This window comes from Rutidosis leptorrhynchoides, chromosome 5 (genome assembly GCF_046630445.1).
Source record: "Rutidosis leptorrhynchoides isolate AG116_Rl617_1_P2 chromosome 5, CSIRO_AGI_Rlap_v1, whole genome shotgun sequence".
In the NCBI taxonomy this organism is placed as follows: Eukaryota; Viridiplantae; Streptophyta; class Magnoliopsida; order Asterales; family Asteraceae; genus Rutidosis; species Rutidosis leptorrhynchoides.
In genome coordinates this window covers 144366307-144379154 of record NC_092337.1, presented here as the reverse complement: position 1 = coordinate 144379154, position 12848 = coordinate 144366307, and the positions used below count along the sequence as shown (strand labels likewise).

The 12848-nt window shown below is 35.5% G+C and overlaps 1 protein-coding gene across 4 annotated transcripts; it reads right to left on the bottom strand.

The window, feature by feature from the left end:
• Window positions 1-4177: 4177 nt before the first annotated feature.
• LOC139850341 (malate dehydrogenase, glyoxysomal-like) lies at window positions 4178-8287 on the bottom strand. 4 transcript variants are annotated; one of them, XR_011759998.1, is made up of 11 exons: window positions 8232-8287; window positions 8046-8195; window positions 7546-7761; window positions 6755-7069; window positions 6560-6649; window positions 6118-6201; window positions 6004-6039; window positions 5834-5923; window positions 5260-5354; window positions 4389-4606; window positions 4178-4290 (listed from the first exon to the last, which is right to left on the bottom strand). XR_011759998.1 is itself a non-coding variant. In XM_071839923.1 (10 exons), the coding sequence occupies exons 2-10, from the start codon at window positions 8139-8141 to the stop codon at window positions 4534-4536; spliced, it is 1095 nt and encodes a 364-aa protein (XP_071696024.1). In that variant the 5' UTR covers window positions 8142-8195; window positions 8232-8287; the 3' UTR covers window positions 4346-4533. The 4 variants fall into 4 exon arrangements, 2 of the variants coding, with proteins under 2 accessions (XP_071696024.1, XP_071696025.1); XR_011759999.1 differs by lacking the exon at window positions 4178-4290 and adding an exon at window positions 5459-5706 and having other exon boundaries at window positions 4568-4606; XM_071839923.1 differs by lacking the exon at window positions 4178-4290 and having other exon boundaries at window positions 4346-4606.
• Between the last annotated feature and the right edge of the window lie 4561 nt (window positions 8288-12848).

The window sequence follows — 12848 nt, the reverse complement described above, 5'->3', positions numbered from 1 at the left end:
ATAACTTACAACGTAATTTTGAAGTTGTTGAATTGCGACCGTTCATGGAAGACTTCTGGTTGCCTCTTCGGAATGGTCACCCTACATAAATGGGGCGTCCAAATAGTGGTGAACCGTTCATAGACGTCACAACAGCAACAACACTGGCGTGATCGGAAAACGAAACAAAGCTATATCTTTTTTTTTTTTTTGGTAAGCATTGGCCCCCATAGAAGGTAAAACTTCGGATAATATCTTTTCGCCGGTCAAAATTTGATTTCTGAAACCTAACCAAACTTATCAAATTCTGACTCGATCAAGTGTCTAGTATATAATAATTTGATCCGTAGATGAGCATTAGAGCACCCTAAAACCTATTATCATTGTGTATACAAGCATTTGACCCGGTATACAAGCATTTGATCCATACCCAAAGTTAAAGTTTCATCAACTTTAGGTGTATTCAAGCATGAAAATCCATAATTTAAATCCATCGTCAGAACGGCCGGTCGGAAATTTTCATTCCGATGTTTATGTCTTTTAGATAATAAAAATGAAGCTTTGAAATGTCTGTTGTCGTAATTTTCTCTAATTAATGGGAACATGGTGTAATATCACCCACTTAAACTATATATGAAAACAAGATAATGTACAAAATTATACATTATTGAATAAGTGTTGTACAATGTGGTTTACAGGTAAGACCATGATTTTTAACTTTTGTTGTTTTGTTAGGTGGATGATTGTCATTGTGCGCTAGAATCCAGAAAACCAGAACCAATACCATAGGCTCGACAAATAAACACACAGCGTACGTTAACAACAAATCCTACTAGTTTTTGATTCCATGATCATGCATTGCATTCTACCTCATGTCCCACCCCCCATCAACTCATATTGATATCAGATTACAAGTTTTTTCTCCTTTAAATTTATTTTATAATTATAATAATATTAAATATTATATTACTCCATAATAACAATGTGATGTGATGTGATTTTATTACTGTATTCGATTAAAACTTCCGTTTTAGCTTTTTTAGATATAAGGTTTTTTAAAGAAATTATAGTTGATTTTTTTTCATATAATGGGTGTCATTATATTTTGAAAATTACTAAATGATTAGGCTGGTCCCAATGGTTAGTCCTGGAGTACCGCCTAGCTCCGCCCAGCCTCTGATGGCACGAGCTAGTCCAGGCCTCCGCCCAGGGTCTCGCCCAGCTCCTCCGTCCCCCACTTCGTCCGTTCATAGCATATTTGTGGACGGACTGGGCTAAATTTTGTGGTACTTTTTGCTATAGGTGTTGTACAATTGATTAATTAATTAATATAGTGGGTGAGGAAGGAGTGCCACTGTTGGGAGTGTTTAGTCCAGGTTTAGTCCTGGGAAGAAAGTGGGATAGAGGTGCTGATGTGGCACTGAATGGTTGGTTAGTCCTGAAATAAACGGTTGGGAGCGCTCTTATAATAAAAAAAAAATAGGGAGACAGACTTTTATGAAAGAATATCACCTTTTGTGATTGAATAACAGTAAGAATCTAACAAAGTTGAAAGGGAACACATGGGACTTGGACTTGATATTGAAAAATACAGGGCAAATGTGATTTGCCCCCTAACTTTAACTTTTTATCTTTTAATAATATTTTCAAAAAAGTAGGTCAAAGTAGAATTAGAAGAAAATTGGAGGGTAAATATGGGCTCCATCATTGTACCCATTTTATACACCTTTTTCTCAATTCTGTTTGTCATGTCGGTTGTACGTACGGAGTATTTGTTAAAATTAAAAATACCCCCAAGTTTACCGGTATTGCATATAGACCTTAAAGTTTTGTTAAATAACACATATGAACTTAAATAATATTAATTCCGAAGATTTTTGGTTATGAAACTTGGAGTTTTGACATCCTGGGTCGAAACAGTTTTGAATTATGCAAACAATATTTAGACCTTCTAGTTGAGTGCGAGTGTGATGGTGGTGCTTTTAATCCGGTTCCCGTTCTTATAGGCGAAGGGGTTGTTTACTTTTTCTTTCTTTTTTTTCTTTCTTTCTGAATTTGCCTATTTTCATTTGCCTTTTATTCTGAGGGGTGCCGGATTCCATGTCTCATGCTACAGACCAATTTTCAGATTAAGCGGCAGATTAAGTGACAAAGAAACAATAATTTTACTTATTGAATTAAAAGCTCAGACATCAAGTGGTAAGTAAACAGACCCTAATACTAATTCCAATATTGTATGCGACTATCTGGGGAAGCTAACAATTTAAGAGATTGCATGCTTAAATCTTTAAAAAGCGATCACTATATAATGTGTGTATTGCATATATTCGTGTCACAGTTTATATGATAGCAACATTTTTTTAAGAAAAAAGAGAGAGAGGCTATTCTCAATATTAGGTTAAAATGCATAGACAAACACACGGGTTTTGGAGATGTTCATATAGGGAAGTCCAATAACAACCAATTCAAAATCATCACCAATTTGCTACTCCATTATTTATTTTTATTTTTTTTAACGGCAAATGAAGTATGTATTATATATATCAACACGAAATAATTACAATAATGTCACGCTTACAAAAACGGAACTACATCTAGGAAAACAAAACGACAAATATATAACCGAGATAGTAAGACTCCACAAGTGTGCAGGAAAACGCCGTAGTCCGTTCATTATCATTAAGGTCGAGATTGGACTTGAGAAGAATTAACTAAACAAGCTGGAGTTATTATGGTTCATGCGATGGCTAGGCATGGGGCATATCTATGTGATGGTTCTAAGATTACAATTTTAACTTATTTACCAAACATGAGTTTAGATATGGTTGAAGGTATGGAGGTGTAGGATGACTCGACAGAAGTTTCAGTTGTGGGTTTTCATTCAATTTGGGCTTCAAGGAGCTCAAGTTTCAATCTATCTTCGGGTGTTGTGTCTTCATTGTTAGGTTACTCATTCTATTAACCCTAATCCGTATTCTTTCGTTCCATTCGTTTCCAAACCCCAACACCCCCGAATAATACATCTAGGAGTCGTTCTAATCTAGCATATTGCCTTGGTTTGATTTATTCGACCCCGATACATCCTGTTATTCGATTGACAGTTGCTCTATTGTTTTCCACCATTAGATCAAGTTTAGAACGATTCTAAGATCCTTAGTAATTCGTCTACAGCTTAAAGAGGACACCGGCGATGGACAACAATCTTTAAGAAAAGCAAACCTAAATCGCTCCATGCTTACCAGTTTTAAATGGTTCAACCGATACAATATGTAAAAAGAAATGGTCGCTAAGACTATCAGATTCGGTGAAGTTAGTACGTCTAAACAGACAAACCGTACTCTAAACTCTAAGTCTCTAATGCATCATTACGACTGTGTTTAGAATCAACTTGAACAATGTTAAAACAACAAATCGATAATTATTTTTCCCAAAGCATGAGGAGAGTTAATTGGGGAAAACATAAAGCAGTAAAGATGAATGGAAGAATGAATGAATAGAAGGTATATGATGAAAAAAGGTGTCACGGGCTGCTTCTCATCGATCAATCAATCATCAATCATGCAAAGTTACATACATGCGTGATTTAATGATTTCACGGTTCAGGTATAAATGAATTACTTACACGTTCACCTTCTTTTATCATTCTTCACCTTTTCCCTTTCTACTTTTTCACTCATTAAAATTTACACATTCTAAATTACACATTCTTGCTTTATCATGCTAACGTTTAAGTGCTCCACTTTTTTTTTTATTATTAAAAAGAATAAACAAACAAACTGGTAAACGGATGATTTATTTTATTCACGCTACTCGTGAGATAAAAGTATATTACTATACTACATGGCTTTTAATGTTATCCAGTGATTGTTTCCGATCATTTTCCCAATTCATTTTTTTAGCAACAAACACGCCTTTTTGTTACGTTACTAATAAGGTTTGAACAATTGAACGTAAGCCTTCTTACGAGGATATAAGGATCTGAACAACTACACTATGTTAATATGATTATTCTGAGAGATACTAATGTGCAGTTTTAATTGTATATTTGTGTAAATTCATCAAGGTTAAAATTAATTTTTTTTCTTCTGAAAGGCAAGTAGTCGGCATTGAATACTCTCATTTGCCACACATGCACGCGCTTTCAGGAGGAAACCCGAATCACATTGCAGGAACCCGATCCTTAAACCAACCACAGGCGGACCGGGAATCCTGAATGGATTCGGGGATGGGCAGAGCGATGCTCGAACCTATGACCTAAACCCTAAACCCCAAACCCCACACACAAGGTGTGGGGATACCATTGAGGCATGCCTGCAATTTAAAATTAATTTTATTTGCACATACTAGCAAACCCATAACACGAATATAAGTTGGAACAAAATTTATTTAAAATGATGAGTTGATATTACCTCTTGTAGCAAGCGCTTGGATCGTACGTATTTATGACAAAACATAGCCTAGATCTCAAGGAAAGATCATTATTATTTCATATATTGGGGTTACTGCACCTCTCTTCTTTATTCTAACTTGTCGATTAATAATTTACTTGATTCGTCATTTCGTAGCAAACGAAATGCCTTTTTCTATACTTGAAGACAACTCTTTTATTGCCATTTCCAAGCCAGCCCTGTTATATCAGTTTAGATCATTAAACTCTATTCAACTCTTGATATAAGAGGAGAAACGCATCTGACCACTAAGCCAAACTATTTTTTGGCTTCTAAATAATATTAATAATGTTATTAATGTTATATTGTTAAGCTGCTAACAAGGTTGAAAAGGAGTCGATTGAGCGGGATCGTGACGGACGTTGACTTTAAAAAAAAAATTTATTATTATATATAAATATGCCAAACAAAAATATTTTAAACATAATAAATAATTTACAAATAAGACGATATGGTGTTAAATTATTACAGTAACATACAAGTTTTTATAGTGTAATTATTAATTTAACTTTTTGGGATCCTATGTAAATCCGTATTTTTTCGCAGATAATTTTTAAATGGGCTTGGGATTTTCGTTTACCCTAGAACATGACCAGAAAAAAGTTGACTTTTGACCGACGTTGACCGGACTTTGACCTAACTTTTTAGTGTTGACTGACTAATTAGATGTTTATTGGCGAAACATGATAGGCTATTCACCAAACCGCTACATCGGCCGCCGAAACAGCCGCCGCGACCGCCGTTTGCAACCATGGGTGCTAATTGAAATTTATGACATTTTGCAATCTTAATATAGCATGGAAACCATATGAAGGCTTTAACTAAGACTTACCTTTCGAATTCGTTAATGGGACCAAGTGCATAAATCTCTTCTATGCCATTACGACCGAGCCTCACCTTTGATGCAAAGAAGGGCAGCTCGGTCACCTGCAAGATAACATGGTCCGTTGAGTTTTAAGAATAATGTTTTGAAAGGAATTAAACCTAACCGGTTTAGTTGGTAAATAACTGATGACTGGTATTAAGCGTACATTGCATTACACGTCAACTAAGGTAACCTTTCGTATGGGCCTGATATACGTTCCATCCACGCCTTTGTCCTATAACTAATATATGTGTTCAATATGATTGAAAAAGCCACATCATCATTACAATAAAAATCTATTTTTCAGTAAAACCAGATTTCTAAGGTCGTATGCACGAAACATATACTCCAGATGCTTTTGAAGCATTTAAAAATTTCCTTTATAGTTTGTTTCTTTTTTCTTTTTATCGGACCCTGTAGAGAAAAATTAACCCGAATTGAGCCATTCAAAGATATATGGGTCGGAATTGCTACACCGAAAATGGGAAAAGTGTTTCATAAAGAAGACGGACAGATTTGTAAGTGATTGAAAATGACATACCACAGAAGGAACAAAAGCACATTTAATAACATCTGCATCGCCTCTTAAGCCTCGTAAACATGCGTCCGCAAACTTAACGGCAGCATAAGCCTAAGATTTGGAATTAGATTACTCAAAGTAACAAAAAAAGGAAATATTAATAAGATTTAGAAACAGATTGTAGCTCCAACCATAGAAAGAGTTGCAGATCCTGCTCCAGCTTTTGCCTGCAAAACATGACACTGTTCATTACTCTACAACTAAAAAACGATAAGCTGCATGCAACTTGATCCTCAAATTTATACCTCAACAACTTCAGTTCCACCGTTTTGAATACGAGATGTTAGGTATGCGGTTTCTTCAGTGGTAAACGAACATGGCGGCTTAATCTGAAACGACGATAAAAGAAAAAAAGAAAGAAAAAAAAAGTCACCCCTTCCTGCATATCCATACAAGACCCGAGTAGGCGGGTCGAGGTCCTACGACGTACTCCGAGTAAAAATTCTGGATATGATTGTGTCCATAATGTACCATATTGCACCAAATATGTAGTATGTATGTTCCATCTACGTTAAAATGCACAAGGCATCCTCCATTGACGTTTAACTTCTAAGAATCATAGAATAAATACAACTGTCCCGATTGGATAGAAGAACTCAATAAGCTCTTCACAAAATCAATTTTTTCAAAAAAAGATTCAATTTTTAAGGACTACCAGTAACTCTAGAGAAGATATAATTTGGGTACCTGAGAGAGAAGGGGTAAAATGGTAATTCCAGCATGACCCCCCACTACCGGAACATCAACATCCCTTGGATCAAGTCCCAAAACTTCAGCCTTCAGATAAACAACAGTAATAAGGGTACCGAAAATAAAATTATAATATCACAGATTATGCATTTAGTGTATCATTTATCGAACACGGATAGTGTAATTGTATACCACAAAAGTGTTGGCTCTGACAACATCCAGCATTGTAACTCCTAAAAGTCGCCTTGGATCATACGTACCCGCCTTCTTAAAAACCTCTGCAGCAATTGGAACTGTAGAATTAACAGGATTACTAATCACATTAACAATAGCCTTTGGGCAACACTTTGCGATTGCTTCAGATAACGTCTTAACGATTCCTGCGTTGATATTAAATAGATCATCCCTTGTCATTCCTGGTTTTCGAGGAACGCCAGCTGGAATTATGACAAGATCCATGCCCGTAAGCGCGTTTTCTAACTGCTGTGGTCCAAGAAAACCACGTACCTGATTTTCCAAAACAGTCTTATCAATGTATATACAAAAGTGATATGATATGTGTTCTCTTAGTTTGGTTGCCTCTTAATTGAATAGCGCAACTCTAAATGCTTAACCGTTCAACATTAAGTAGCATTGACTGTGTTTGTTAGTGACATCTGAATGAAAAATGATGTTGAACCATTCAGCAATTTGTGCTAACCATTCAGAGTTGAAATACTCTCTTAACCATTCAGCACATACATTTTCTATACTATCCTTCTTAAATTAGATCTAGAACACTTATCAAAATTACTTTATTTATTTAAAAGTCTAAACATTAATTTTACATCATTCATCGGGTTCATTCAGAATGATTATCAAGTTAGTGTCATTCAAAACATTTGAATCATTTATATTTTCAATCATTCATCACTTAATCATTTTGTTTCATCAAACGCACCTTTAAACTTATTACAGTGATAATACGGTGGTATAAAACTTACGACAGCACCGGTGTCCATATGACTGATGTCAGCAGTGACGCCCGGAGTATTGGCAACATCGTAAAGATGCAAAACCGCAACCAACGGATTCATTTTCATTAACATCGAAAGCGGCTGACCAATTCCTCCAGCTGCACCCAATATAGCCACTTTAAATCCAGCTGATCCTCCTTTTGCACGGCAATTAACTCGTTCCAAACTCGAATTACCTACCATCTTCACACAACATATTTACACATAATGACACACTATTACATAATTAGATATACATACACACACTTACATGTAAAAATCAACAAATTGCCTACTCAATTTTAAACATGTGATGATGTCTTTGTAGCTATTGAAAGTTAATTAACTAATTCTCTAGTTTCTAAAAGATACATATCAATTACAAAATTAACGGTCACTACATTTGATCTAGATTATTAAATTCATTGAGTAATTCAGCGTAATCGTAACCGAATAAACAGAAACATGATTTAGAAGGCAAAATAAACCTGCATATTATGAGGATTTAGGTGAGCTGAGATTGTAGCGATGCGTTGACTAGCATATGCATCTTGCTGACCGTCGTGGTGGTGCTGCTGCTGCATATTCTCTTGATCTCGAATTACACAATGCAAATAGATTGAGTGAGATATACGTATAGTTGTATGTATGTATGTATGTATGTATGTATGTATGTATGTATAGATATGATGATATGATGACGAGAAGAAGTTGCTTGAATATTGGGAAATGTGATTAAGATTGGGGTTTAATCAATTGGGAAACGTGACGGGAACATTTTATTTAAAAGAGTTGGGACAATAAATTGCCAATTTTTTAGGTGGGTTTTATTGTAAAAGTTGGGCCTGGGTTAGTATACAAATGGGGTAACTTTGTATTTCTGTTTAGTTGGATCTGGTGATGGAAAATCGTGTGTACTTTTAACAATTCAGATTAACGCAGCGGATAATTAAAATAATAATCTTTTATTATTTTATGAACAAAATTACAAAAATTAAATAATCACTTATTTAAAAACATGCACACGATTAATTTATCCAATGGATCCAGTTACACCATAATAATTGTCATGAATATAAAATAAAAGAGGAGTAAACGGTATACCTTTCTTGAAGAAACTGATGAATGGAGAGAAACCTACGATCAAAGAGTATGATCGTCTCTTTGGATAGTCCACTACACTTCAAACAACGCCAAAGGATGCTAGTCCAAACTCAAGTAACCAATTAATCAACCGTTGATTAATTGAGTGAAACAATAAATAAAATAACTCCGTATATTGTAATCGTCTACTTTGCAAAACGAACAAAAATAGTTATTTGTTTTTGGTGGTGGTCGATAACAAAAGAATATCAGGATATCGGATCCTTTTAATTTCGTTTTTTTACTCTTCTCATCAAAAGCAAAAGGCAAAGCAATTTATATTTATATTAAGAGTCCCATATGCAAACCAATTTTTTTGAGTCGGTGGAGTCAAAAACGTATCTCTTTGATATAGAAACATATATATAATATTAACTTATTTTATTTCTTTCCATCTGTTTTGAACTAGACCACCAATTAAAATAATTTCGTTTCAAAAACAAGATACGGAGTATGTAAGTTTTAATTAATTTAACTTGTCAACCAAGTTATTAGAACTTTTATTTAATTATAATTAATGAATATTAATTAATCATCTTATTAATTAACTAACCAACTAAATTATAATAAACGATTTTAGTTTATTTCGCTACTTGGGTAATATATATACATCATATATATATTTCATTTAACGTCTACGTGTATATATGTGTGACCCCGAAGGCTCAAATGAATTTAGCCATATAGTTATATATTGTATCATGCACATTAATCCTACAGACTCCCACTTGTGCATGGTACAACACCAAGTAACTATACAAACAATGGATACCGTCTAGCAACAGGCCATTGTCCCTAAATTCACGTGAGGTTAGTTTCTCGGAACTGCTTATAGTAAGTGTTAAATGTCATTCGTCCTTTTGTTTCAGATACTTTAGTTAAACTTGAGTAATGGATCATAAGTCATTCTCAATTGTTTAACAATTTTATTTCTCGATCTTCGAACTGAATTAGATCACCAAACTAATTAAGTATCATCTTAATTACATCTGGGTGCGGCCACACAAATATCTTATTCATTCATCGAGGAGCTCAAAAGTATCTAACTCCAAACATTTTAGAGGAACAAATCCTATGTTGCATACACGTGTCTGTCACGAGCTTTGCATTATACCCAATGATGGCCTTTATTACAGCCTTATTCAGGACAGCGTTTAACCATATCAAAGTACAATATTTCACACATCGAAACGGGCGTGCATCTCAAGTCTAAGGACATAAAGACATAATCACTAAAAGATTCACTACTGACAACGATCCATGTAGTGATATCTCGGATGGGTCATTCCAATATTCATCATCAATGAATACATATGAATTTGGTCTCTACAAGTTAACTATTTATCATCAATAAATATAACCAAACATTCATATTAATCTTAATTCATGTTATTCCCATAACATGACCGATTATGGAGATTTTGAATAATCAACAACTATTCATGGATTAAACATGCTAATACAAAACACAGTAATATAAATGAAAATGATCATACCATCAATATATCAATTTATTAAGATAAAACTGCTTAATGTTCCAAAAATATCCAAATACTAAATTACAAATTAAAAAGATCAGCAGCATAACGAAGTCCAATACTACTAGCATGTTCATCATGCTTGTTATGTGTCATGGGCTTCGTGAACGGGTCAGCCACATCATCATCTGTATGAACCTTAAGAATACTAATATCATTCCTCTCAACGACTTCTTGAATATAGTCAAACTTTCGAAGAATGTGTCTGCTACCCTTACGTACACGTGATTCTTTCGCAAGTATAATAGCACTTGAATTATCACAGTACATTTCCATAGGGGATTCAATGCTGGGAACTACTCCGAGTTCAGCAATAAACTTCCGAATCCAAACAGCTTGCTGTGCAGCTTCTGAGGCAGCAATGTATTCTGCTTCCGTTGTAGACTGTGCAACTGTGCTCTGCTTCGAGCTCTTCCAATCAACTGCTCCGCCATTCATGACAAAGACACATCCTGACTGGGATCGAGAATCATCTCGATCAGTTTGAAAACTAGCATCTGTATAGCACTTAATACTCAGCTCTTCTTTCAAACCACCGTAAACCAAGAACATATCTTTAGTTCTCCGCAAATACTTAAGAATGTTCTTAACAGCCATCCAATGTTCTTCACCTGGATTCTGTTGATAACGACTCGTCAAACTTAAAGCTAACGAGACATCAGGTCTAGTACATAACATGGCATACATAATGGATCCAATAGCCGAAGCATACGGGATACCTTTCATACGTCTTATCTCATCAGGTGTGATAGGACTTTGAGATTTGCTCAAGATTACACCCTTTTGCACGGGCAATGCTCCGCGCTTAGAGTTCTGCATGCTAAATCTACGCAAGATTTTATCAATGTATGTACTTTGACTTAAACCAATAAGCCTTTTTGATCTATTTCTATAGATCCCGATTCCAAGAATATATTTAGCTTCTCCAAGATCCTTCATAGAAAAACATTTACTAAGCCAAGACTTGACATCTTGCAAAGTTGGAATGTCATTTCCAATAAGTAGTATGTCATCAACATACAAGATCAAGAAGACTACTTTACTCCTACTAGCTCTAATGTAAACACAGGGCTCATCTCCATTTTGAGAAAAACCAAACTCTTTAATTTTCTCATCAAACTTGAGATTCCAGCTCCTGGATGCTTGCTTCAATCCATAAATGGATTTTAGAAGCTTGCATACTTTATTAGGATGCTTAGGATTCACAAACCCTTCTGGCTGAACCATATATACATCCTCGCTTAGGTCGCCATTTAGGAAAGCGGTTTTGACATCCATTTGCCATATTTCATAATCATGAAAAGCAGCTATGGCAATAAGTATCCTAATTGATTTAATGCTCGCGACTGGTGAAAAAGTTTCCTCATAATCAATTCCTTGAGTTTGAGTATAACCTTTTGCTACCAACCGAGCCTTAAAAGTGTTTACATTACCGTCCATGTCAGCCTTCTTCTTGAAGACCCATTTACACCCCACTGTCTTGCAATTGGGTGGAAGATCAATCAAGTCCCATACTTGATTATCTTTCATGGACTGCATCTCTGCCTTCATAGCATCTTGCCATTTTTTAGATTCTGGATCTGATATGGCCTCACCGTAGCTAGAGGGTTCATCATAATCCCCTAGATGAGGTTCATCTGAATTAATCAGAAGATTTAGCCTCTCTGGTCGATGAGGAGTTCTACTAGATCTACGAATTACAGGTGCAACACGTTCTGGCTCACCAACAGTGTGTTCAGCTTCAACGTGCGGTTGGCTAGTGCCTTCAGAAGGTATGTTACTTTGTGATTCTTGAATTTCTTCAAGATCTACTTTACTCCCACTGACTTCTTGTAAGAGAAGATCTCTTTCAAAGAATTCAGCAAACCGAGCAGTAAACACTTTGTTTTCAGCTTGGTAGTAAAAGTAGTAACCCATTGTTTCCTTTGGGTATCCCACAAAGTGACATTTGATACCTCTGGGTTCTAACTTGTTTGAAGTGTCACGTTTCACATACGCTTCACAACCCCAGACTTTCAAATAAGACAACTTGGGACTCTTCCCATGCCATAGCTCATATGGTGTCTTTTCTACCTTCTTGGTTGGAACCATATTGAGTATGCGTGCAGCAGACTCTAATGCATAACCCCAAAAAGACATTGGTAGAGTAGTTAGACTCATCATAGATCGAACCATATCAAGTAAAGTTTGATTCCTCCGTTCAGACACACCATTGTGTTGTGGTGTGTAAGGTGGAGTGAACTGTGAGATGATTCCACAATTCTTCAGGTGGTCCAAAAACTCTTGACTCATGTATTCCCCTCCTCGATCAGAGCGAAGGGCTTTAATGGTCTTTCCAAGTTGATTTTCTACTTCATTTTGGAAGATTTTGAACGTTTCAAAAACTTCATGTTTATGTTTCAGCAAGTAAACATAACCATATCTACTATAATCATCAGTAAATGTAACAAGTATGATTCACCATGTCTAGACATAGTTCTAAAAGGGCCACATACATCAGTATGTATTAGTCCTAAAAGATCTTTAGCTCTTTCACCTAAACCGGAGAAAGGAGCCTTTGTCATCTTTCCACATAAACATGACTTACACACATCAAATGACTCAAAGCCA

What these genes read in the sequence shown, in the direction of transcription:
- LOC139850341 (XM_071839923.1), bottom strand. Translation starts at nt 8,141, where the DNA reads ATGCAGCAGCAGCACCACCACGACGGTCAGCAAGATGCATATGCTAGT. An exon ending in GTGGAACTGAAGTTGTTGAG is followed by an intron (nt 6,040 to 6,117) that starts GTATAAATTTGA and finishes CATGTTTTGCAG; the next exon opens with GCAAAAGCTGGAGCAGGATC. An exon ending in GATCTGCAACTCTTTCTATG is followed by an intron (nt 5,924 to 6,003) that starts GTTGGAGCTACA and finishes TCCAAATCTTAG; the next exon opens with GCTTATGCTGCCGTTAAGTT.